This window comes from Acanthochromis polyacanthus, chromosome 15 (assembly GCF_021347895.1).
Source record: "Acanthochromis polyacanthus isolate Apoly-LR-REF ecotype Palm Island chromosome 15, KAUST_Apoly_ChrSc, whole genome shotgun sequence".
Taxonomy (NCBI): domain Eukaryota; kingdom Metazoa; phylum Chordata; class Actinopteri; family Pomacentridae; genus Acanthochromis; species Acanthochromis polyacanthus.
Window position 1 is genome coordinate 20381285 of NC_067127.1, and position 26033 is coordinate 20407317.

The 26033-nt window shown below is 42.7% G+C and overlaps 1 protein-coding gene and 1 long non-coding RNA gene across 3 annotated transcripts in view; one reads left to right on the forward strand and one right to left on the reverse strand.

Annotated features, from left to right (window-relative positions):
• Positions 1-7139: 7139 nt before the first annotated feature.
• The window catches only part of zswim8 (zinc finger, SWIM-type containing 8), a 39267-nt gene continuing 20373 nt past the window's right edge, over positions 7140-26033 (reverse strand). Inside the window, exons 10-26 of one of the 2 annotated variants that reach the window (XM_051959901.1) lie at positions 24556-25885; positions 24177-24308; positions 23096-23275; positions 22441-22624; positions 21808-21906; positions 21510-21634; positions 18924-19245; positions 17716-17865; positions 17256-17478; positions 15094-15383; positions 14730-14953; positions 13403-13900; positions 11329-11506; positions 10998-11171; positions 10793-10912; positions 10213-10391; positions 7140-9886 (exon numbers count right to left, since the gene is read on the reverse strand). In XM_051959901.1, the coding sequence (XP_051815861.1) occupies positions 9683-9886; positions 10213-10391; positions 10793-10912; positions 10998-11171; positions 11329-11506; positions 13403-13900; positions 14730-14953; positions 15094-15383; positions 17256-17478; positions 17716-17865; positions 18924-19245; positions 21510-21634; positions 21808-21906; positions 22441-22624; positions 23096-23275; positions 24177-24308; positions 24556-25885 (4612 nt within the window). In that variant the 3' untranslated portion in view covers positions 7140-9682. Of the gene's footprint in view, positions 9887-10212; positions 10392-10792; positions 10913-10997; positions 11172-11328; positions 11507-13402; positions 13901-14729; positions 14954-15093; positions 15384-17255; positions 17479-17715; positions 17872-18923; positions 19246-21509; positions 21635-21807; positions 21907-22440; positions 22625-23095; positions 23276-24176; positions 24309-24555; positions 25886-26033 lie in introns of both variants that reach the window. The other variant, XM_022200353.2, reaches the window with a different exon arrangement.
• LOC127537496 (uncharacterized) lies at positions 19161-21456 on the forward strand. Its single transcript, XR_007947168.1, has 2 exons — positions 19161-19285; positions 20012-21456. It is a non-coding gene; the product is annotated as an uncharacterized LOC127537496 (long non-coding RNA).

A 26033-nucleotide genomic window follows, 5' to 3' on the forward strand; every position in this document is an offset into this window, starting at 1 on the left:
ATATTTCTCTTTTCATCTCAATGTTGTTTCCACCATTAATTCTATTAATTCCAACACCAGCTTACTTGATGGCAGTGCACCCTTGCAGGTCACAATAGCTCGGCTAGTCAGCGTGACATGCACAGAGCACAAAATGGATCCATCCATCCATTATTTATGCACAGCTTAATCCCCTGTACAGTTGTTGGAGGGGCTGAAGTCTATCTCAGCTGACTTAGGGTGAAGGCAGGATACACCCTGAACAGGTCACCAGTCTATCACAGAGCTACACATGCAGACAAACAATTCTACAATTCTACAATTTTATTTAGCAGACGCTTTTGTCCAAAGCCACGTACAACACAAGCAAGAATTCAGGCATAAGGAAAAACCTGCAGTAAGTGCAAAAGTGCTTCAAGTGCGATTGGTCAAAGGTGTTGCCATCAAGTTGCAGAAGAATTGCCAACAAAACAAGCACTCTCACATTCACATTTATGGACAATTTAGAATCAGCAGTTAGCTTCAGCACGTGTTTGGACTGTGGGATAAGGAAGGAGTAAATGGAGAAAACCCACACATGCAAAGGGAGAACATGCAAACTCCATGCAGAAAGATCCCAGGACACAAACCGAGGATCTTCTAGCTGCAAAGTGACAGTGCTAACCACAGAGTGACTGTGCAGCCCACAAATTTAATCACTTTCTAATTTTAAAAAAGACAAAAAACACACGGACATACACAGACTTGTAGGGAATAGTGAGGATAAAGAGTCTGAGGAAGAAACAAACAATCAATATGAAGATGCCGGAGAGGAGACAAGCAGGCAAATGGCAGGTGTTCAGAGTAAAAAACGAAAGACACGAGGCATACAAGATGAGCACAGGAAATTTCAAGAGAAATGGACAGAAGAATTCTTGCTTGTTTATCATGGTATGAACCCTCTTTGCTTAATATGCAAACACACCCACACCTGTTTCAAATGAAGCAACTTGGAGCGCCGCTTCACACTGATGCATCCAAAAGTCAATAAAAGTTATCCACCTGGCAGCGAACTCCGAAAGAGAAAAAGACCAGCTTATTACTTCAGTTTGTGAGCAGCAAAATCTTATTCACAGGCCAACCTCTACTGCAGAGCGTTGAACAGAAGCATCTTAAGCTGAAGGATGAATTTGAATCCAGATTCGGTGATGTGTATAAACATGAGGACATTTCAGTTGTATTGAAAGCCCATTCCATGTGGCTGTATCCTCTCTTACACCAGCCATCACACAGCTCTACCCTTATAATCGTGCAATTTGGGAAAGTGAAACAATTGAAGTGCAAACAAATGACTTTCTCCAAGTTGGATTCAGAGCAGGTGTTGACCGCTTCTGGAGTTTGGTTTCTGAAGCAGACTTTCCCACTTGTACAGAAAGTGATTTCTTTCTTTATGAGCACATACACCTCAGTCAGCATTTTCAACCATGAACACTATTATGAGGAAACCAGCTGACCCATGCGTATCTTTAATGCCTTACTGTGTTTGCAACAACAAACTATAAATACAGAAAGAAAGTCAAGGACCTGCATGCCAGCTTCCACTCATCCCCGTAAATACACCGATCAGGCATAACATTATGACCACTGACACTGAAGTGAAGAACACTGATTATCTCCTCAGCATGGCACCTGTTAGTAAGTTGGATATACTGTATTAGGCAGCAAGTGAACATTTTGTCCTCAGAGATGAGGTGGTAGAAGCAGGAAGAATGGGCAAGTGTAAGGATTTGAGCGAGTTTGACAAGGACCAGACTGTGATAGCTAGATGACTGGGTCAGAGCATCTTCAAACCTGCAGCTCTTGTCGGGTGTTCCTGGTCTGCAGTGGTCAGTATCTATCAAAAGTGGTCCAATGAAGGAACAGTGGTGAACCGGCGACAGGATAATGGGTGGACAAAGTTCACTGATGCATGTGAGGAGGAAAGTCTGGCCCATGTGGTCCGATCCAACAGACAAGCTACTGTTGCTAAAATTGCTGAAGAAGTTAATGCTGGTTCTGAAAGAAAGGTGCCAGAATACACAGTGCATCACAATCTGTTGCATATGGGGCTGCATAGCCAAAGGCCAGTCAGGGTGTCCATGCTGACCCCTGTGCACCACGAAAAATACCAAAAATAGACATATGAACATCACAACTGGACCACAGAGCAATGGAAGAAGGTGGCCTGGTCTGATGAATCACCTTTTCTTTTACATCATGTGGATGGCTGGGTGTGTCGCTTACCTGGGGAGCACATGGCACCAGGATGCACTATGGGAAGAAGGCAAGCCAGTGGAGGCAGTGTGATGCTTTGTGCAATGTTCTGCTGGGAAGCTTTGGGTCCTGCCATCCATTTGGATGTTACTTTGTCACATACCACCTACCTAAGCATTGTTGCAGACCATGTACACCCTTTCATGGAAACGGTATTCCCTGATGACTGTAGCCTCTTTCAGCAGGATAATGCACCATGTCACAAAGCAAAAATGGTTCAGGAATGGTTTGAAGAGCACAATAACCAATTTAAGGTGTTTACTTGGTCTCCAAATTCCCAAGATCTCAGTCCAATGGAGCATCTGTGGGATGTGCCGGACAAACAAGTCTGATCCATTGAGGCCCCACCACACAAGTTCCAGGACTTAAAGGATCTGGTGGTAGATACTACAGCACACCTTCAGGGGTCTCATGCCTCCACAGGTCAGGACTGTTTTGGCAGCAAAAGGGGAACCAACACAATATTAGTCAGGTGGTCATATTGTTATGCCTGATTGGTGTATGGCTGTAATTGAAAATTAATTGACTGTGCTTCTTTTTTCATTTGAGGATCACTGTTCTGCACAGTGAAATAGTGGTTAGCACTTTTGCCTTGCAGCAACAAGATCCCCGGTTCAAATCCCGGCCTGGGCCTGGAATGTTTCTGCATGGAGTTTGCATGTTCTCCCTGTGCATGCGTGGGTTTTCTCCGGGTACTCCGGCTTCCTCCCACTGTCCAAAAATATGCTGAGGTTAATTGATGACTCTAAATTGCCCGTAGGTGTGAATGTGAGTGTGATTGTGTGTCTGTATATGTAGCCCTGCGACAGACTGGCGACCTGTCCAGGGTGTCCCCTGCCTTCGCCCGAGTCAGCTGAGATAGGCTCCAGCACCCCCCGTGACCCTAGTGAGGATAAAGCGGTGTATAGAGAATGGATGGATGGATGTTCTAGACAGAAAGAGACCAGGGGTCTGATTAAGTCATCGAGGACCTCGTTTTCCTGTAGGGGCAGTTTGAAGAATTGACAAGTCCCGCAGAAAGGAGACTTCTTGGAATAGCTGGAGGTGGAATCATGCCTCCCTGGTACAGGTACTGGTTAGAACCTACTAATTACTGTACTAGCAGAGCAGAGACTGGCCAATACAGAGGCATGACTAGGTTGGGGGCAAGCAAACTGTGGAGTTTAAATAAACAAGTTGACTGGGAGCTAACTGAGAGGTAGGACCAGTCAGCAGACTAGCAGGCCAGTTGTTAGCCAACTTTTGGCCCACTCTTACCACCCAGCAGGGTGCCTGGGGTTTGGTTGGCTCAGCAACTGGGTAACACATGGAGCTAATAGGCAGGTGGTAAACTGAATCAGAAAGTGGGACAGGCACAGGCTAGCTGGAGGCTAAGTTCAGCATGACATCTGTGTGCAGCCCAAAATCTATAACGACCAAGCTACAAGGGCAATAGGGCTCAAGTTCAGCAGTTTAGTGTCCATGCAGAATATGTTCATATGGACTACTGCACATGTAACAAGCACCCTTTTAACAGCCAAGTCTAGGAGAAAATCTGGACGTAGCATGTGTTGCCCTCTCTCTCTTCCCACTCTCAAGGAAGGCCAGCCAAAGACCAGAAAGATCAAGAGTTTTTTTTTTTTTTAAAGCACCATTCACAGCTATCACACAGCAGACTGGCTCTTCATTGGAAATGGCAGAGAGACAAGAGGAAAAAAGATGTTTCCCTCAGTCTTAAAAGGCTGCTTCTTCTGCTGAAGCCATAGTTCCTCCACATCCACCAATCAGGGAGCTCCACCTGTTCTGGCTTCATTTCCTCCTGGGCAGGAGAGAGATGTCTGCTATCTTAACATAAAATGACCCAGGGTCATAACACCCTGCAAAAGAGGCTTCCAATCAGACTCCTGTGGCCTAGAAAAATAGTATAACAAGAACACCTAGATTTCAGTGGGTGTCCGCAGTTGTCCATGTGCATCTGCACCAGAGCATAATATAGGTTTTATTGAGCAGAAGAACAGGCTTGGTTTAGAAGGTACTAGATACAGCTAGACCTCAAACCTCCTTTTGGTACGAGCAGTCTCAGTCAAAGTCAGTCATGCCTGGAATCACCAAAAAGCCCAGATTTGGTTGAAATCATACTCTCCATTTAAGGTTCCATATGGTGGCGATACATTTTTATTGTGTTTTGTGGTTTTGTACTTTAAGTTGTAAAGTAAAAGGTGTTAAGCTATGAGGCCATTCCTTCTGCCATGCTTAAGCCCACCCTACAACTAGATAGCCTCCCAGCTTTACAAGTCAGTGAGGATTTTGCTGAACCACTACATTCCAGCTAATTAGCCAATAGTTGCCAAGCTCAAACTCTGGATAGTCCCACTGCCACGGCACTACCTGCTACTTTCAGATGAGTGATTCAGAATGAGCAGCTACATGGCGGTCCACCAGGTTTATTCATTTTCCAGAGCTGCTTCTGCTAACTCTAAAATGTCTTAGCCATGAGCAACGTATTGTACATCAGATGTTAGCTGACTGCAAGTGTAAACAGTCTTAAAAAAAACCAATGTCACCAACAATCAGAAAGTCTCTAGTCTTTAGGTTAATGTGGCTAATGTGATCATTATGCCCACTGGTCAGAGCCATGTGGATATTGTCATGCCAGGAGATGTTCAGAAAAGGTGAACACTGTGAAACCAATAAACAAGGACTGGCTATAGGTTATTGTGTTCTCATATTGCCTGTTGTGGTTAAACTTCAGCTGCTGTTTACATCAGTTTGCTTCTCTCCTGTATTGCAGGATTCACCTCAGAGCCATTTCTAAACTGTTGCTCTGCACCACTGAAATACTGATTTTATACCTACAATGCTATCTGACAAACTCACAATATTTATGAGTTAAAAACAACAGCTGTACTATTAATTTACATGATATTTACATGTCCAATTGTTGTTCAGAATCAAAGTTAGAAGCAATAAAAAAAAGTCCTAGTTTCACATATTACATCTACTCTAAGTCAGCTGCTGTGTTGTCAACTCTGCCCCCTGCTGTCAGTCACACAAGCTGAGAGAGTCTTTTTCCTGCAGTTGAGGTGCATTGAAAGCTACGGACACTGAAACAGCCCATTTAGAACAGGACCGTAACCAGAGGTTATATCATCATATTAAAGTGAATCATCTTTGCAGCATTTAGAGCTGAAAATTAAAAGACATATCCTGGGGAAAGTGTATGCCTCCAGTTTTTACTAAGGCCATTAGTGTTTTGAACTGAGTGTAGTCTCACCACAGTTAATCTTGTCCATCAAGCTTCTGTGCATAGAGTTTAGTGTCCCCTGGTCAGTTCAAACTATTATCTTGAGTTCAAAAGGAGAAACAACACGTACACAACGGCACCAGAAGTTGAACAGATACAGAAAACACAGCATTCAACTAAACAGATATAAGACATGACAACTATGTCACATAAAAACATAATTTGATACAAAGTAAAACTAAATCCAAAAACATGACAGACATTTGATTCTTCCCGTCAGTACTCACTGCACTCTTTTGGTTTATAGATGCTTTTGACTGAGTCATTGAAACATCCTGATGATAAGGAATTACAATAGTGCAACCCAAAAGTAACAAATGCATGGACTCGAGTTTCTAGCATCATTTTGAAACAGAATGTTACTTATTGTGACAGTATTGTACAGGTGATCAGAACAAAAGCAATTATAGAGACCTGTTGTGTGACTTTAAGTCCCTCTTGAAGTCATTGATGTAGCTTTGAAAAACTCATCTCTCACAATTTACATGTTTTTCTATGAAAATAATTCCTTCCTACCTTAAAATGGCTTTGATGTAACTCTGCATCGTTGCCTCATTTATGCAGAAGCTTTCAATTATTACACCAAGGCGTTTGATGTGTGTCCAAAAAAATGCAAGTCACTTCATTCTATTGCTCGCCTGCAGCTTGATCTTACCTGCTTACTTATGGTTCTGCTTGAACAATGCACAACTACTCTGCACAAGACAAAGGCAAGCTGTAATAGACCAAACCAGCATAATGACCTTTCTTCTTCATCAGAGTATTTGGACCAATTGGCCCAGAATGCCCCCTTGGTCTCTCTGCAGTCCCCTCTCATTATCCTTCTCCTGTCTGCTAGATATTGTGCCTGTGATCCTTTACATGTTCCAACTAGTGCTTGTTGTTCAAATAAAGATGCTAGTTTATGAGTTTGTAGACAGTTTTAAATAAAAAAAACTGATATATCTATACATTTTATGCCTGTCAGAGTTTACAGTTCCTACTGAGAAAGTCGGCATGTGTATCCTAATTTAAAAGTCAGATGTTTAAAGGCTAAAAGAAAGAAATTAGTCAGCTTGTTAACTGGGTCAGTAAAGGCCAGTATGGTGAGGCAGCAAAGTGTCTGCACAGCCCTCAATGATGTCCTGGATTTTCCTGTGACAGCAGGAACCTACTGAATATTTGTTAGGTGGTTTTAATGTGTCTGACTGGGTTACAGTATGTGCTGCATAATAAAGGTAGACCTACTTGGTTTGAGGTTGATCAATTGTAAAAAAAAAAAAAAAAAAAAAAGTCAGAGTAACAATTGTCAACATGTCCTAACCTACCTTTACTAAATGACCTAATGGTTGCTGCTTTAGTGAAAACATTTGTTTAGGCTGAACAGAAATGTGGAAAACTAGAAATCTGATGCACTGTGTTTACTATGAACTGCTGGGAAAAAGAAAATTCAGTATTGCCTGCAGAGCTGTTAACTGCTCCTACTACACCTTCCTATGGAGACAGTTAAGAACCTACAGTATAGATGAGAAGACTGATTTGACCTCACTAGAGAAAATGAATGACAAGCTCCACTGAATCCCAGACATCAGCCACAGCAAGGGAGTGTTTTGAATGATCTTTATTAAGTAAACTCTACACTTTTAGTATTGCTTTTTTTTATTCTTTTCACTCTAAATTAGAACCTTTTGCAATCAGCACATATAGAACTTTTCAATCAAGCTACACTTTTGAGGAATACAAAAATATCACAGTACATTTTCTACTAAGTCACCTTCACCTGTGAGGTCCAGAACCAGTTAGACAGGCAGGTTCCGAACCACAGCAGCTGCCTGGACAGAGAGCATCAACATGTCTGAAAATAACAGCACCATGGTCTATGAGCTAACCACACTGAAGAAAGGGGCCACTCAAACGCACTCACGTGTCATAACTTGTCGACAGGTCTGGGTGAGTGTTTGGACTCATGTGCATTACGCAGGTCAGCATAGCTGGGCTTTTCATAGCTAAACCACAGCCCCGTCTCATACAAAGTCGTCACTGAAGGTACGATCGTTTGAGGAGTAGATGCACTGTCCACACGTGAGACAGTCCACAGAGGAGTCACTGGAGTCGTATCGCAAAATCACAGCTGTAGCTTCACTGAGATACGTAAGCAGCACACAGTGAATTTGGGATACTGAACACCTCCTGGAGCCTACAAACTCAGACAAAAAAAACACAGACACAGTAGTGGGTGGTACTGATACAATGGTATGTATTCCGTTTTGAAGCATAACCTTTAAAGAAGCTGGCTGAAAAATGAGCCGCCCCGGCATGGACTGGCTGATCCATCGTGTGTGCTTTGCGTTAAAAATGTACGTTTCCCGGACCAACTACTCAGACCTCAGTGATCTTTACTCTTCTTCAGTTTTGTGTTTAAGTTTGTGATCAATTGTGGCCAGAGATGCCGATCATCCAGTCACAGTTGTAGTGGCGGGCGACACGGGGAGTTGGGAAGGCTCATTCCTGTTTGGTGTTACTGAAAGGACGCTGCACCTAGACATGTAGGTGGACACACTACATAAAGTAAGATTTACAATGTGTTTATTTAGGTGTACCTTGCTTTTTGCCATATATCAGCTCGGACAGGCTCCAGCCCCCATGTGAAGCCCCACAGGGTACAGTTGGTGTAGCTAATGGATGCATGAATGAATGGAATATGTTATCAGAAGTGCTTTCAAACTATATGTTTTGCTTTTATAATAACTGGAACTTTAAAAAAAAAAAACAAGGATGAGAATGAACTGATCAGTTTGGCAAATGTATATCTGGCTAACTTCACCACCTTCACTAAAAAAAAGTGCACACCTGCTTCTCTAAACTTGGATGTAGCAGATTATCCTCGACATGGACTCCTAGTTTAAGCATTTTGCTGAGCTACTCATTTGGATTCCATAAAGGAGGGCTGTGTATTGAATTTCAATGCTTCTTTAGAGTCAGTCTTGGGTCACGTAATGCAAATTTTTATGCTGTTTTACATAAGCTGAACTTTTGTGTAGTGGTTGTGGTAAGAAGGCATGACAGACTAAATATGACTATTTGTTTTGTTAAATGTCAAATCTTTTGTAAAGCATATATTTATTTAGCAAAAGGGGATTGGTTCTGAAAGTCTGTGCCATTTCATGACACATAAACTCGATAGATTGTGGCATCTGCTAGGGGGAAAAAAAAGGAGTTCTTAAAAAATAGATATCACCAAAAATGTACAACAAAACTCGATTGGCAAGTCGTAACAAAAGACTAAGTGAGTGTTGGACAGTTAGGAAGAGTCAGGCTGGAGGAGCTCTAGCGGGCCCTGCTCGGCTCAGCAGTGGTTACGTTACTTCTGGTTTTGGTCTGGAGCTGTGTTCACTTGTCAGGCAAGCTGAAATGTAAATATGGATCCCACACGACAACGACGACATGACCTCCGACATTCTCTCATTCTCTTCCCATTCCTCTCTGCATACATGGTATAGTCTGTACAAAGTATCAAAAAAGATTAAACAAAATTCTGAAAAAATCCTCACCCGTACTAACAGTAAAATTTCCAATATTAAATCTTGCTTCCTTGCAAATCCTCCTTTAGTCCCACGCTGCAAAGATTCAGATCCATAGTGACAAGCTTTTGGTTAATGAGGTCTCAGCACCTCCCACTCTGGACAGGAATGTTGCAGCATGAAAATGAGTCGCACTCAGTGGTTTTCATTCAAAACGAAACAAAACTACTAAACACTGGACATGAAGCGAGTATGGAGGGTGAGAGGTCCCCATCAATCTTCAGTTTGGGAGAGGTGAAGACAGGAAGGAGTACAATGTAATTCCACGGTTACACAAATATGAACCATGAGAAAATTAGAGTGTGGAGTCAGTCAGGAATACGGACAAGTAGGAAGGTGAACAGGCTTCTCCACTGAGCTCAGGGTGAATGAACACGTATATAAAAAAAAAGGAAGTCTGTGGGTTGGAACAGGAACCGACTGTGCTCCCTGTGTACACATTGCTAAATCCACATGGCAGGGAGCAACGTTTTTTGACAGAACCAGACAGCATAAATGTGGCCAGCTCAGTGCAGTGGCAGTAGCAATGCTGGAGGATCTCGATGCTACTCCTCGGGTTCAGTTCCACTCAGGGGGAGAAGGTCGCCATCTCCAGGGATATGCGCTGCCACAGCTCCTTGGTCTGCTTGCCTCGCTTCAGGTTCTGCAGCACGTCGTTGAACTGCATCATACCCATAGGTGTAAGGCAGAAAGCACCTCGAGCGCTGCGAATGATGTTGACAAAGTCGTCGTAGTCAGCGGGGGTCAGGTGGATAAGCCGGTGGTGAATGTACTGCAGGGAGAGAGAGGGAGGCAGTCACACACTGTGTCTTAAATCAGTGTAACAAAAATTCAGTTTAGTGCTCTTTTCAACCCCTATCATAGCTTCTGTCTCAATGGGAAACGAATTGTTGGGAATAAATGCCAGTTCTGATAAAAGAAGTTAAAGCAAAATATGATGTCGGGCAGGATTAGTGAAATGACTGCACTCCAGACCACGAGCACCACAGTCCTACTTGGTTGACGATGCCTGTTTATAGCTCGTCACAACAGCTACAAAACAGCATTTTTCTTACCGACTATGAACATAGCTTAGGCAGCGTAGCGGATGTACTGTACCTGCAGGTAGGCCTGTTGGCAGCGCTGGACAAGCTGGTGGAAAGCAGGGGTTCGGAGGTGGGCATGAATGTGGGCAGGGTTCAGCCTCTGCAGAGCTTCCATGATGATCTCCTGCAGGACAAACGGACTGAGGACGCCTTTTGCTGCTCCAACACAGAACTGGTACACATAGTTGACTCCTGACAGGAAGGAGGCAGAGGAAAAAAGAGGAGAGGACAAATTGAGTAGACATGAAAAAGAAGGTACAGGACAGTGCTCTGTGTGTGTGTGTGTGTGTGTGTCACTACAGATTTACATTAAACTTAAGGCAATATTCAGAACTGAAAACAGTTCACATACATTTTGGTTCATGTTCTCACACTGTTTTTCTGTCAACATGTCTTGTTACTAAGGGTTTTATTCTTTCCGTTTTATGTTGTTGTTGGAAAGTTAATTTATTTGCCTACTTGTAGTCTTGAAATGTTTTAATTCTGCTTCAACTATGTGAAGCACTTTGAAACAGTTGAAAAACACTTTACAAATGAACATTTCTAATCATTTATAATAGACTTGATTTCCTTTCATTTATATGCAGGCTCACCTAGCCTTGCAGCTAGTCCCAGCAGCCATTTAACATCCTCAGTGTATGGGGGGCTCCTGGAGAAATTGTTGGGATGGTCATTGTGAGCCCTCCTGCCCAGCATCTCCAACGCCAGCATGCCTTCACACAAACAAACATCAGATGTCACATTTGCATGTGTAGTAGACAATTATAAAAATATCATCACACAACACAAACTCCTTACCAACTCTGTAGGCAGAATGCAGGTAGTGAAGGCCTTGCTGGCTGATCGGTTGACTATGCTGGTCGTCTTCTGCTTGGAAAGGTGTGCTGACTAATGGGGCAGGCTGGGAGGAGAGAGACGGCAGTGATGCTCCCTGTATGGCCTGGATGGTGGGGCCAGAGTGGACGCTGCCAACTGTAAAACACCACATTACACGGATTAGCACCGACGTACAAATATGAACTCAGTCCATGGTACCTTGTTATCATTTTACCAATACAATACCCAAAAGATAGACTGCATTTAGAACAACACTGATAACTGCTGGTTTTAAACACAGTGTAGTCCTGACCTGCTACAGTGGTGCTGAGGGGCAGGCCGGTCTCGGTGTGGTAAGGATGGACGGCGATCTGAGTCATGGACGGTACAGGAACACCAGGGAAAGTGACAGCCGTGGCTGCCATGGGGGGCTGGGGGGCGGCAGCCACTGAGAACGGATACTGAGCGCCGATGAAGGCTGGATGCATTCCCTGAGAAAGCACACACACATAAGAAGTAAGTGACTGATCTACACTCACACTTCTACTACCACAAAAAATACGCACAACAGTTTTGTGTTGCAGACACAGTGCTGCAGATATGAAGGATGTGATTCCCAAAAAGTCACCTTTTGGTCTTAGCAGACTAGAGACTTTCATTCCGGTTAATTTCAGAGTCTCCTACATGCCTTCTGATGAATTCTATTTGAAATATAATATGAACTTTTACAGCAGTCGCTTTCCCTTTGCCAGTTGTTGTATCCACAGTGACCAACAGGTGTGACTTATAGCACTGATTGGCTGCACCTGTGATGGATTAGGTGAGTCTCTTAAAAAAATTTGCAATCACTTTTTACAGTTTATATCTTATTTAATTCAGATTACTTTGTAGAAATCTGTTTTCACTTTGACAGAAAATAATCTTTCTTTGTAAATTCCTGTCAAAAAAGTCGTTACATTTCCCATGATTGAATGCTGAGTAGCAATAAAAAAGGCCACTGTTCAAGGGGAGATAATACTTTTTATGGCATTGCATAAATATGTAAGTGTTTTGAAGGTGTACAGAAGTAGCTGAAACAAATTCTCTGGAGCTCATATAGACAATTTTAGACATCTTAGATTAGAAGGCATGTCATTGCATGTTTATTTCAACCAACCATTTCTAACCTAAAGATACTTAGTTGACTTTGTTATATGACTAAGTAAACTTGTGAAACAAAAACCAGTTAGCCTTTTTACTTATGAATCTTGAATGATAGAACTGCGAGTATATGTTCTGTTGAATATTTACCAGCTGTTGATGATGACTACACTACCGTTCAAAAGTTTGGGGTCACTAACAAATGCAGTTTTTTCAATGAAGATAACATTAAATTAACCAGAAATACAGTCTAGACATCATTAATGTGGTAAATAACTATTGTAGCTATAAACAGCTGATTTTTAATGGAATATCTCCATAGGGGTACAGAGGAACATTTCCAGCAACCATCACTCCTGTGTTCTAACGCTACATTGTGTTAGCTAATGGTGATGAAAGGCTAACTGATGATTAGAAAACCCTTGTGCAGTTATGTTAGCACATGAATAAAAGTGCGAGTTTTCATGGAAAACATGAAATTGTCGGGGTGACCAAAAACGTATAAACGGTAGTTTATACAACTACTCATTTCAGCTCAAATACATGAGGTAAGTTACCTCATGTCCTCTTTTTTTCAGTATGACAACTTTTCTACCCGAGCTAAGGATACAACACTGCAGTAATTCAGTTTGAATATTTCTGTGATTTCCACACAGAATTTGCAATGAACAGACAATGTAGAAATACACAACCAGAGCTGAAACCTGTAGCTGATGAAGCACTATGATTTGTTTGCCTTTCTTCGTTGAAAATCGATCTAAAAAGCTTTTTTTTTTCTGTGCAACAATGTAAAACTTTCGCTGGTTATAGCTTGTAAGGATTCTGGGCTGACAGTACACAGAATAACTTTGGGTGTTAGACTTTTGGATAAACAAAATGCAGTGTTTGAAAAGGTCATGGTGGACTCCTGGCAGTTACAGTGAGCATTAATTCACTATAATAAGGTAAATCATCAGCGAAACAAGAAGATCGTAGCTAATGTTTTCTGCAAATGCCCACTTTCAAAATGCTTTGATGACTTATGATTGAAATGATTTAAAAAAGAAATCGGTCAAACATGTCATGTTGAATGCACTGAATGCCAATTACCATTCATGTACACGACCAGTAAAAAGTTTGGACACGCTTTCTCTTTCAGATGAATGAGAAAGTGCATCCAAACCTTTTCTTGGTTTGAAAACATTATCAAAATCTGTGGTATCAAATTCCATCTGTGGACACATTCTTCAATATAAAGGAGTTCTGACCTGTGGATATGCAGCCCCAGTGACAGGAAAAACAGCGGGCCGGGGGACGTGCTGCAGAGGGTGTCCCAGGTATTGAGGGGTGCAGACTGTGGGGAGATGAGCCTGGATGGTGGTGTAGGGGTGGAGGCCTTGGCTGTGTGGGTGAGCCATAGCCTGCCCTGGCATGGCATGAGACTGGTAAATAGTAGATCCAACAGAGATGACCGGTACAACGGCCGTTGCGGTGACTGAAGCTGTAACCGCTGCCACCCCTGAGGACTCCATGTTGCCTCCATTGTCCAGAATACCACAGCTGGACTCTGGCGGCCTCCTGCCTGAACCCCCGTTGGCCCCACAGCGACCAGAGGTCTCCCGCTGCTGGCCCGAGCCCCCTCCCACCGACTGCTCATACAGCCAGTACCACTGGTGAGCCACCTCAAACAGAACCTCCGGGTACACACCTCCACCTTTGGCTGCTTCTTCTACTGCCATGCAGGCCTTTTCCAGCATCACATTGTCCTGGAAGGAGACAGAGAGAGATGATGACCGAAATGAGGACTGAAAATATATGATGAGAGGACATCGTTATGATTACTGGATTGATCACTTGCTTTATTTGTGGCAATAAATCATGAATTGTCTTTTTATACTGGTTCAAATCAGCGGAGATCACAGGTTCACTTCACAGCAACAGGTTCCAGAAAGCTAAACATCTAGTTAGACTTGAAATAATTTTAAGACCATTTTATCAGCCAGAAAAATAAAAGTCATTGGCAACAGGTATGCAGCTGCAGTAGATGTTGGTTCTGTTTTCTCCGTCATAATCACACTTCCTTTGACACCCCGATGTAGCCCCAGGGATGGGATCACTTTTCTTACCAATACAATGCCCTGCTGCTGGAAAGTGACCCGATGTCTGCTTTTCCCCTGCAGCAACACACCATTAGATTCCATTCTAATGAAAATGTCATTTTTTTTTTTTAATTTCTCTTTTATTATTCCTGAATTCTTACTAGTATTCAGCATGTCATATCTGTACATATCCATATGTATTTCCATCATGCCTCATCTATATATGAGAAAGGTGTACATAGTCTTTATTATGTCGTTCTTTTAGCCTTATTGTATTTCCTGTTTTGTATCTAACTGATGTAACGCGTACGTTTCCCTAGTGAGGGATCAAAAAGGTTTATCTTTTCTTAGTTTGTATTTCTTTCCTGTTGCCTCTTTACTTGCACTACACATCCTCACATTTCTCTGATATGACACCATAGTGATGTACACTACAAAGCACACTTACAATCAACAGGGCCCAGTATTTTTAACAGGGTGACCTATTATTCTGTACCTGTTCTTTGCACTGCACCAGGGCTCTTTGAATTTCATTAGGATTAAGGGCATGAGCGTGAGGCAGACAGCTTAGGGCCAGCTCTGCTGCCGCCCGAACCATGTTGGGGTCCCTGGCCCTTGATGCTCGGTCTGCCAGTGATGCCACCTCTGGAGGGGTGAGATGCCCATCCCAACACTCCACCAGAATGTTGAGGGCAGCGCTGCCGATCTCCATGGCTTGGCCTGAGAAAAAGGGGGAAGACACAGAATGAGAGCAGGAAGGGAAGTGAGGACATGGGTGGGTCACAGGAAGCAAGAAAGTAAAGAAAAAACACTGCAAGCAAAAATGTAAGTCTTCATTTTTTGGACTATTCCTCTCTCACCAGTGATCCAGGATACATGGGAAGAGTAGGTCCTGGACAGCCAGTTGGGTGAGACAAAGTTGTGGAGGCCGAGAGCATACAGGCCAATCTCAAAGGCACAGAGGTGCAGGTTTCTATGGGGCCCCTGGTGACCCCCACTGGCTGAGGGCTGGGTAAAAATGGAGGTGGAGGAGTTTCCTCCGGCTTTGATCAGCACCGTCTTGGCCAGCTCAAAATAAAAATGGGCTGCTGCTTCTGATGGCTGGTTGGGCACATGGGGCGCATGGCACTCTGGACGTCGTCCTTTGTACCTGAACACAGGACACATGTAATGGAAGTTAAACGGAGTTTATTTTTAGCCGGCCAGAATAAAAACAGAAATAGTGTAGAGTAAGTATTGCTACTTCTTGCACACTTTATTGTGTTAATTTTAAATGGACTGAATTGTCATTTTTGTTTTTCTACATTTTCGTAAATCTGTTATAAATAGCTACAGCACTCCAAATGGACATTTTTCACGTTAGATATTTTAACACGTGGATGAATTCCATTTCAGAGAGGTCCTGCTTTCACACATTCTGGTTCACTGTCAAAGCTTCCTTCGTTTTATGAAACTAAACCATTATTAATTCCACCTGTGCTTTTCCTACTACATCACATCTACATGGACATCAAAGACTCAAACCCCATACAACATTTAAGACCTTCATATAGCAGTTTCCATGAGCTCTGTCAGGAAGAATTTAGTAAACTGCACGAATCAGGACACTAAAGAGACTTACCTGAAAACCCTAAGCTGTATTCTACAGAGCACTAAAATCAGAGTTCAAATACTTTGATGGATCAAAGATTCCAATTGATTTTTAATTAAAGGGGACATATTAGGCAAACCTCACTTTGTGAAAGTGTTCTTATAGTAGTGTGTGTTGCAGTAGCCTCATTATGAGGTTCGAATTTGAAAACTGTCCGTTTCCTCCCTGCCTTGCTACACCACATTTTGTGAAAATGCCTGCTCAAACGTCCGATTTTGATTTGGGTCCGCTAATATTAATGGCAAAATGCCAGTTTTATCCATTCAAAATTACATCTGCAAGTTCATTCAGAGATTACGCAGCCAAAAATTTAATAAACCAAAATTGAATGGTTTATTGCTTTGTCCTTGCTCTGCCTCCCCACCAAGCTTAATGAAACCTGGCTTGGTAGTTTTTATGTCATTCTAATGAAAGCCAGACGAAGAAACAAACAAATGGCACTGAGTACATGTCTAAGCTTCTCCTCGGCGGAGGAATTGAAGTGTTCAAAAAGCGCACAGGACAAAATAACTTGTGAATCCACAGCAGCACTACTGGACATCAGATTGTTTTTCAATCAAACCTGCTTGACAAAGCAGACAGATCCTTCAAGGCAGGTCTGCAGGTCTATGATATGACGTTTGTATCATCCACCTGCATGAACACTGACTGCACCTTCTAAGCATTCAAGGAAGGGTTTTATCACAGACACGTACACGGTTGGCCTTTTCTCATGAAACAGTTTAATGGTTTCAGTCACCTTCCTCTATCATGTGTATACCTTTGATAGGAAGATGTAGTGAACTCCTCTCTCAGTTCCAGGAGTATTGAAGGAGCAACACTAAGGAGAGGCATGCTTTTCAGTAGATTTTAGACCTTAGAAGGTTAGGTGATTAGTTCCTGGCTCTAAAGATGATTAGTTACCTTATATTTTCTTATTCATATTTGAAAACTTTTACCTGACTTGCATTAAACTAACAGATACACCACTGTATCCAGGGTGGGGGAAGACACCGCTTTAACACATACTGATTCCATAATAATAAGTTACTGTGGTGTTATTATTTTTAATTCAGTGATTTGACACACTGGAAAGTCATAAATCTTCACAGACTTTACAATGTTGATGACGAGCAGGCTGCATTTGAAACTCGAGCACTACGGCAGTACTTGTGAACAGTAAAATGCCACTAAACCAACAGGGATACAAATTCTATGGAGTCCATCAAAACCAGTCAGCATTTAGATAAATAAAGCCTGCATGCACACAGGTTTATACGTGGGATTATTATTTGCCATGCACCATCTTTACCTTTGGTGCACATCTTGTAGCATGGACTTTACCTCCAGTTTTTAAAACAAACCCCTGATGAAGAGGAGCAGCATATTTACCTGCTGGTGTCGGCGCTCTTGGCCCTTGCCCCACCTCCTGCCCTGCGAGAGCCACTGGAGGAGGAGGAGCCCAGTGAATCAGACGATGAACTACTGATGCTATCACTGTCTTGGCCCCGCCCCCAAGATGCTGCTGCCCAGCCACCCCGGAGCGGCCGCCGGCTGAGGGTGGGGGAACTGTCCGAGGTCGTCTCCGGGGCACTGCTGTCGATACTCGCCATACCTGTCCAGACAGCAGGTTTATCCAATCATGTTTTGTATCCAAAATATGAATACTGGTTCACTTTTAACGTGAGGCTGTTTCAATGTGAAGTCTAGTATAGAAAACTGTGTGACACTAATTAAATATCTTACATTACATGAGCCTGGCTTAAGGTTCTGAAGTGTCAGAAAATATGGATGTAAGTTAAGCGCTTTCTCCAGACAAGGGAGGTAGTGTTCTGTGGGATTAAGTGTGTACCTGTGTGTTTCTTCTTCTGCCGGACAGGTGAACCCCAGCAGCGTTGGCTGTATCCACATCGCAGCCCCAGTGCCAGCCGACTGGGCACTGTAGTCTCAAGCTTAAATGGAGCTGATTCATTCTGCTGGTCATTTGAGGATGGAGGCCCATCTGAAACTGGAAGGACGGAAAATTAAGTCTACCAGAAATCCAGTAACTCAAATACCAGAAGATCCCCCCATATGTAGTACTATGGGTTCAGTACTACTTCTTCATAAAGGTTGTCAGCAGATGAAAGCATGAAGTTCTCTAAAATGTCCTTGTAGATGCTGTGTTGTCTTTGGAATTGATAAAACACAGTGAATCAACACCAACTGATGACATGGCACCAAAATCCTCACAGACTGCAGAAATGTCATATTGGACTGTAAACACCTTGGATTCTGGGTCTCTCCACTCTTTCTCCAGACTTTAGATCCTTGACTTCCAAATGACATGCAAAATCTACGTTTTTTTTTCTGAAAAGAGGACTTTGGACCAGTGAACAATAGTCCAGTTCTTTTGGTGCTTAGTCCAGGTAAGACACAAGACATTTCTGTTAGTAATGCTCAAGGTCTGTACCTTACTACGCACAGCGCTGTGAGATGAGTCCCTTTCTACTTTTAAGACACAATTGAAGACTCAGTTGTTCAGAGAACACCTAGGCACTTAATCTGACTCCACCGTAGGGGTAGAATAAGTCAGGTGGTCCAAAACCCAGCACTTATTTAGCGCTGACAAAGTGGGAAGAAAAAAGGGGGGGGTTGGCAATTATTCTGTAACTTGATGGCAACACCTTTGACCAATCGCACTTGAAGCACTTTTTGCACTTACTACAGGTTTTTGCTTATGTCTGAATTCTTGCCTGTGTTGTAGAATGACATATGAATCTGTGCTATATAAATAAAACTGAACTGAATTAAAATGCTTCTAACATTGTCTCTGCATCTGGTGGCTCTTGATGCACAGACACCCATGTCAGCATAAAAAAAATGTATTTGAAATATTTCAATTTATGTTTAATAAGTCGAGAATATACTATATTTTCGCTTTCTTAAAGAATTGATGGAAAATATTATACTTTTTTACAGTGTTAGAATTTTGACGCAAAAGCACATGTTGTCAACCAGAAGGAGAACATGCATTGTACAGAAACCTAACTGCATAATGGTGGGAGTAGAATTTCTCACCATGCTCTCTGTTCTCAGCAGTACTCTCCCCTGCTGGACTGTTCTGCACTGGGTTCAGTTCAGCGTGAGGAGCCACCTCCTCCCCAGTCGGTGCCACCGCTGAGGAAGAGCTTGAGGAGGAGGCTGCCAAATTGCTTGCAGGAGAAGATGAGGGGGCGTGTTTGGAGACACCCCCCGTAGCTCCGCTCACCCCGCTGTGGTTGGTGGCAGTATGCTTAGACGGGCTGCGCTGACTCCCAGCAGCTGGCTTACTCGAGTAGAAGGAGCTGAGAGTCTGGGGCTTGTGGGTCTGACTTTCCCGGTCCAACAACTTATCCAGTATCTAAAGGATGGAGAAGCACAGGAAAGGGAGAACACACGAGGTAAGAAAACCGTAAACAGCTAATGTACACTGTATGTGTGAGAATCAGAATCAGCGTATACTCATTCTTTTATTTGATGAGGTTTCACAGAGCAAATGTCAGTCTATTTTACTCGTATATTTTAGAAACTATGAAGAGCATAAAATAATATGTTTCTGCTACTGGCTCAGCGTCAGCTAAATTGTTTTCACCTCTCAGTATGGGAAAAGAAATTTGAAAACAGTAACACGCAGATAGCAGCAGGAGAGTACAAATCTAGCTGAAATGATCAGCCAACCACATACACCCACAGCTTACATGCGGTGAGTCAGAAAGTTAGATTTTATAACTGCTTTAACCCTTTGATGTGCACTGTGAGTCAGGAGATACCCATTTTCTACTGGATTTGGGTCACTTTTGACCCATGTTGACCCCATGTTGGGCATCAAACGGCTAACTGAATTTGTAGCCACTAGAGGGCAGCAATGGGATCTGTACATTGTTCCCAACGTTTATTTATTGATAAGGAATGAATACATTCATCAATATTTGTGTGAATGTGTCACTGCTTTCCAATTGAAGTCCTTAAATGAGATCTTCTAAAACCAATGAAGGGACAGGCAGTGAAATGCAAAAGCAAGACATTTTTATAATTGATAGGATTCATTTCTTAATAAGCAGATGCCTATGCAGACAGAGAAATACATAAGCCTCGATTTTTGACTCAAGTTTATGTTATTTTTGCAGGCATGTCATTGGGAAGTTACCAAATAAGTGAATCCTTGGAAGCAAGGGAGCGGAGCGACCGAGCCGGGGGGAGGGTTTGTCCTTTTCCCATGCAAGAAACTTTTGAAATTTAAAGGCTGAAATGGTGCATTCTGGTGAACTCTGACACCTAGAATTCTTTAAACATGAAGGCTTAAAAAAAATGTCTGTATGGGACCTTCTAGGCATCCCCCCAAAAACAGCACAAAGTCATGTTAATGTGATGACACCAAATATTTATACTGGATTCAAATTTGAACGAGCCACATGAAGTCATCACTATGTGTGCTTTCCGATCGACCATGGCAGTGAGCCTCTTCTGTTGAGGAACTTGTGGGGCAATGCCACTGGGTTGTTGCAAGTACACACTACTGATCCCGTATGTTTGGTCCTATTGTTGCGTCTATTGTGAAAAAAATTGCTGGGCATTTGGTGGTTAGAGCGCTTTTTGTACAATTTCCTGGCATGATTTTTCGTTTTCATGTGGTCTATCAGCGCTTGACATCCTCTGTCGCTGTATTTTGTGTCATCGTCGCACACCATGCACCTCGCTTTCCCAGCTACATCTAACTTTCCATAATGCTCTCCAATCGTTGTTTCCAACTCGTGCTTTTGCCAGCGCACTGTTGACAACTACGTGCGATCCAACCCTATACCCCTTACACCCCATATTTTTTTTCTCATTGAATTTGGGCGATTCACGTTGGGTCTCAAAATTGATACCTCGATACGCGAATTTTCGCGTATCTGCGACCAAATAACATGCCTGTTTTTGTCGTCTGTCCACTGAACACATGCATGTCCTTTTAGCTTTGTTTTGGTCGTCACCTGCTCCTGAAGAAAACATCGATCTCTTCAGCTGCTAAATTGTCCACTGTGCGTTTATAGTTTTTATATTCCCTTTATCACCAGTGGAAGTCATTTACTATATTTGTGTTCTGTAAAAGGCTCTTTGTGTTACGTCTATGTTAAGTTTAATAAAATAATGAGGTGAAGCATACTTGCAAGGTTAGTCTAGAAAGCTACAAATTACGTGGGTGTTTTAATTAGCTTTCCTGTGTAGTCAGAACCTGCTACTTCTCTGTTCATAGGTCAGTGAAGTCACCATCATGTGGAGCTCACACAGATGTAAATAACAAGCCCCAGCCACTTTTGTGACAATTCCAGTGAAGCTGTGAGTGTAGCTGTGACTGCAGTGCTGGCTTTAATGGTCAATTTAACTTCACTATGAGTATGTTGCAGTTGTATTAATGAAAATTTTGACAGTAAACAAGTCAGAGTTATTTCCGTTTTTACAGTTTGAAGCATTAAAGTGCCTTAGTTGCTGTAGTACTGTGGCTCATACCAAACCACGAATTTTATGTACAGTTACACACTTCCTTCTTTCCAGTGTGTCCATAATGACAATAAACATATCTAATTTTGGATGTGGTCAGCAAATCTTAAGATCCAGAGCTGACAGAAAACAACCAGGCCTTACCTTCTTGAGCTTGCTCTGGTCATCCTTATAAGTGATCATTAGAGCAAGAGCCAGATCACCCTTCACCCGTCTAGTGCCTTCACACAGCAGAGGATGCTCTGCCTCACTAACTGTGGTCTTCATACCTGCACAGGGTGGAAACAAGAGAAAAGAATCAGATGGAAGTTAGTGGGAGACCATGAACAGCACGTACAAAGACAGAGGACATGAGAGAAGTGGTCAGGATAGAAAAGGAGTTATTGATAAACACTGACAGAATCTTATTCACGCACAAATGCAAGAAAAAGAAGACATTTACCAAGTGCGGCAACAGCAGCCTCAAAGCCCAGCTCTTCATCCCCGGGCATCTCATTGTTACGGTTGCGGCTGGGCGGACGGGAGCCCGTTGGGGACACAACTGCACAAACAATATGGAGACAAGTGACAGGGATGTTAATTCTTTAAGTTCTCATTTACAAGATCTTAATTTAGGCCCAAAAAATTAACACTTTTTCTGTCATTCTCTATTGTCACTTAAATTCAGGCAGGCAGTTCATGTTAGTAAGTAGATGACTAAAACACAAATGTCTGGTTTAACACTGCCTAAACAAAGATAGAACACTTTAGATGACTAATAAATCTTACTTTATTGTATGAAAAGATATCTTAGCATCATTCACATTGATTTATAAAACCTATTTGACCTCTTAAGTGGCCTTGTGGTTAACATATACAATCACAATTTAACCATTTTTGAATGTCAGATCCTTCTGAATCCCACATGGAATCTGAACTCTAAATAAGTCATAAATGCAAAAAAATTGAAAGAAAAATAACACTTAAATTAAAGAAAATACTTCTTTTTTGCATAGAGTATTAGGCCGATCCTAAAAGTAAATTAAATATTTAGATTTACAATGTTGAACTCCAACAAACAACAATTATTGCTCACCTGGGGTACACAGTACATCGAAGATGAAGCTGGCCAACATAAGTGGCAGCACAGGTCGGTAATCACAGAAGTTTCCATCCCTAAGCTGCTCGGCTCGCTCTCTAATAGTTGACATCTCCACCAGACCAAGAGGAATCTTTTTCAACAGTGCCACCACCTCCGACTCCTGGTAGGCCAACTTCACCTGGTTTCATCAGCACAAGCAGTTAATACGTGTGGTACACCTCTCTGTCTCCACCTTCTAATGGCACGCTGACTTATGGATACACCATATACCGTAGATAATAACAGCTATGTTACAGTTCTCATTTTCATCTTCAATTAAATTTCTGATTTTACTAAGAAATGACCAAGAAGCTGAGCAAGCAATCATAACATGGAACCGTTCAATCTTTTCTGTATATCATTTAATATTTTTCTAACTCCCTCCCAATCTGCATCACTGTGCTGTTCTTTTTAAATTAATTTATTGTTTATTATTTATGCCTTTCCTGATGTGCACCCCTTCAGTTGCAGCTCTACACAACGATCATAGTCCCTCAGGACCCAGCACATCCTGCATACTACTGTTAATGCTGCTAATGACTTGTGCAACATTTGTGCACTACACGTTTATAAAATTATTTATGTGTGTGTGTGTGTAAGTTTAGCAGACCTCCAGGGCTTTGGTAGACGCTGGTGGTCTCTGGAGTTCCAGGGAGAACATGCCGGTGCTGAAAGCCAAGTTGTGGAGCTCTAGTCGCTCACTAAGGACAGTGAGCAGGAAGGCGGCTTTTGACAGTGTGTTCGTGGCTACCTGTGTCTGACGGCTGGTTGACACTTTGCTCTTCTTACCCTAAAACCAACACACAGATAAATAGCATAAAAATGATCAGAAGAAGAAACAATACTTCACTTCAGATAAGCACATCCATATGTAAAATGTATTCATTTTCTCACGAGTTAATATTTGTTGCTCACTTAAACAATGGTACAGAAACAGTGTCAACATAAAAGAGATAATAAAAGTCGTTCTGCGGGTCAAAATTGACCCGTTTTAAAGTTTGAAAATGTGAAGGAAAATATATATTTTCGCAGTGAAACTTCTGATTTCCACATTTTCAACATTCTTGGGAAATCTTTGAACATTTTTTGGTGGAAAAAAGAAATGTTAAAAAGGTTTCTTAAGAACATTTACAAAAAAATCAATTTGAATCAATTGATTTTTTGTGAATGTTCTTAAAGAAAATATTGGAAGTTTTACTGATATATTTGTAATCACTTCAGATATTTTTACTCATTTTTGGAAGATTTTTACTCATTTTTTGAAAATATTTACAAGAATTTTCTTGCCAAATTTGGGGGATTTTTTGCAGATTTTTTGGATTTTTTCAGACAAAGAAACAATATTTTTTGGCGCCCATAAATGAGGACAACAGGAGGGTTAACACTTCTCAAATTAAGAGGTTACATGAAAGTGAAAATCTATTTTTGAGTGAAAACTTTTTTATAGCATATCTGGCTTATTTTAAGACACCTAAGCTTGACAATCCTGGTAAAATATAGCTTAAAATAAGTTTTCCCAGCTAATTTTGAGATCTCAATATTGTAAATATCATCTTATTTCAAAAAATCTTACCAAGCTGTTTCTCCTTTGTTCTGTTGGCAGATCTTTTCACTTATTTCAAGGTAAAAGTTCCTTTAAATAAGTTTTATTTCTTGTTTTGAGAAGGGGATTTTTTCCAGTATGTACTTACCTTAGTCTGTGGCTGCTCCACTTTCAGGTCTGGAGGGTTGGCCAACAGGTCTCTGGCCAGTTCCACAGCCAGGCGGCATGCCTCATTACTGTAACCATGCGCATGGAGGGCTTCAGCACACGCAAAGAGCACCTGTACATAGACAAACACACACAGCAAAAGTGCATCAATAAGAGGGGCACTGGGCTTTCATATCTGTGCTGCTGAGCTTTTGTTCCATAGCATTAAATTCACCTGAGTGTTCACACAAGAAAACATTTGAAGACATTGTCCAAGACATGCCCGATCACATAACTTAACATTTTTCCTAAGAGGTTTAAACAGACTGCTTCAAGCACATAAGCAAGCAACATACAGCAATAGAGCCTTTCTTTCTTACCTCCATGCGTCCCTCTTGCTCAAGCGGTCTGATGCCTGCAAAGATGTCTGGCTCGTCCTCCTGGTGGTTGTCTACCAGCTGTCTGTCTGCTCCTTCCTCCGAGGCAGCGCTCAGGTAATACGCCTGATAGTCGTCCTCACCCACAGCCTCTCCTTCAACAGCTCCACCTGCTGCCTCTGCCCCATGGTTAGCTGGTCCACCTACAGCAGCAGCTCCGCTTCCTGCTGCCGCCGCTCCACTAGACGCCACCTCTCTGCGGCCACGTGAAGGCTTAGCAGATGTCTGTGTGGCGGTGCCTGATCTTGCTGTCATTGCGGAAGTGGAAGGCTGGTTACTGCCAGCCGAGTCTACGTCTTCTTCTCTGTTTTGGATAGGCTCCAGCTCCTCCTGTGCTTCTGTTTCTGCAGTGTTGGGCATGTCCATAACAACCACCACAGTTTCCTTGGATGGGAAGCACTGTGGAGCAGGTTGTACAGCAGGAAGTGCAGCCGAGGCATGATTGACCCGCTTCGTTTCAAAAATTTTGCTTCCTCCACTGCTACTGTTGTACTTGCGCGAGTCTCGGAGCAGTGGGCTTGGAGAGGGCAGCATCTCTGGTGGCGGGGGGAGGAACTCAAAGGTGTTGCTGGCCTCAGCCCCAAGAGCCAGGTTGCAGCCGTCATCCAGGCTGAGCTCGGCCAGATCAGGCTCCAGGGAGCTGTCCTCACTACTCGTTCTCCGCTTGGCACTCGCATGTTTGCTACTTCCTAACCCTCCACTCCCTCCAGGACCTCCAACAGATGCTCCCTTCACTCCTCCCTGTGTAAGTTTGAGCTTCCCTCCAGATGACGATCCTGGCCCTTTGTACATGCACTTCCCTCCTCCGTCCTCTAGGGACAGCGAGACGCTCCCTCCCAGACGGACAAGAACCCCACCTCCTCCACTCACTGAGAGACCCTTCCTCTTGTTCAGAATGGTCTCCTTTGGCCGCACTGCAACCTCCTGTAGTGACGTGTGACCGCTTCCTCTTCCTTTATAGTCTCCAGCTCCACCATCAACTCTACCTCCTCCCACTGATTCAGAAAATTCACTACCTCCTGCAGCAGCAGCTTTGACTCCTCTCTGGTACTGCACCGCCCTGGACCAGCAGAATGTGGCACTCTTCTTATCCGCACAGCAGTAGGTGATACCATCCAGTGGGTAGGCCACCTCCCAGTTGAAATAGCAGGACTCCACAGCAGGCTTGAAGCCCTGAAACAGTTTGTCCAGGGACTTGCGATGTTGTCCCCGCTTCACAATCTCTATAACTTTAAGGTGCCACTGCTTCAACTGGCCGGCCAATTCCATTCGCCTAGAAGAGAGCATACACAGCCTTTTTTTAACCGTCTTTATTATTTTGTATATCAAATATGTTGTCTAATAATATCGCAAGGTGATACATGCTGATATTACATAACTTTACCAAGGCAAAATTCTGTGACATTTTAACTGGTTCATTA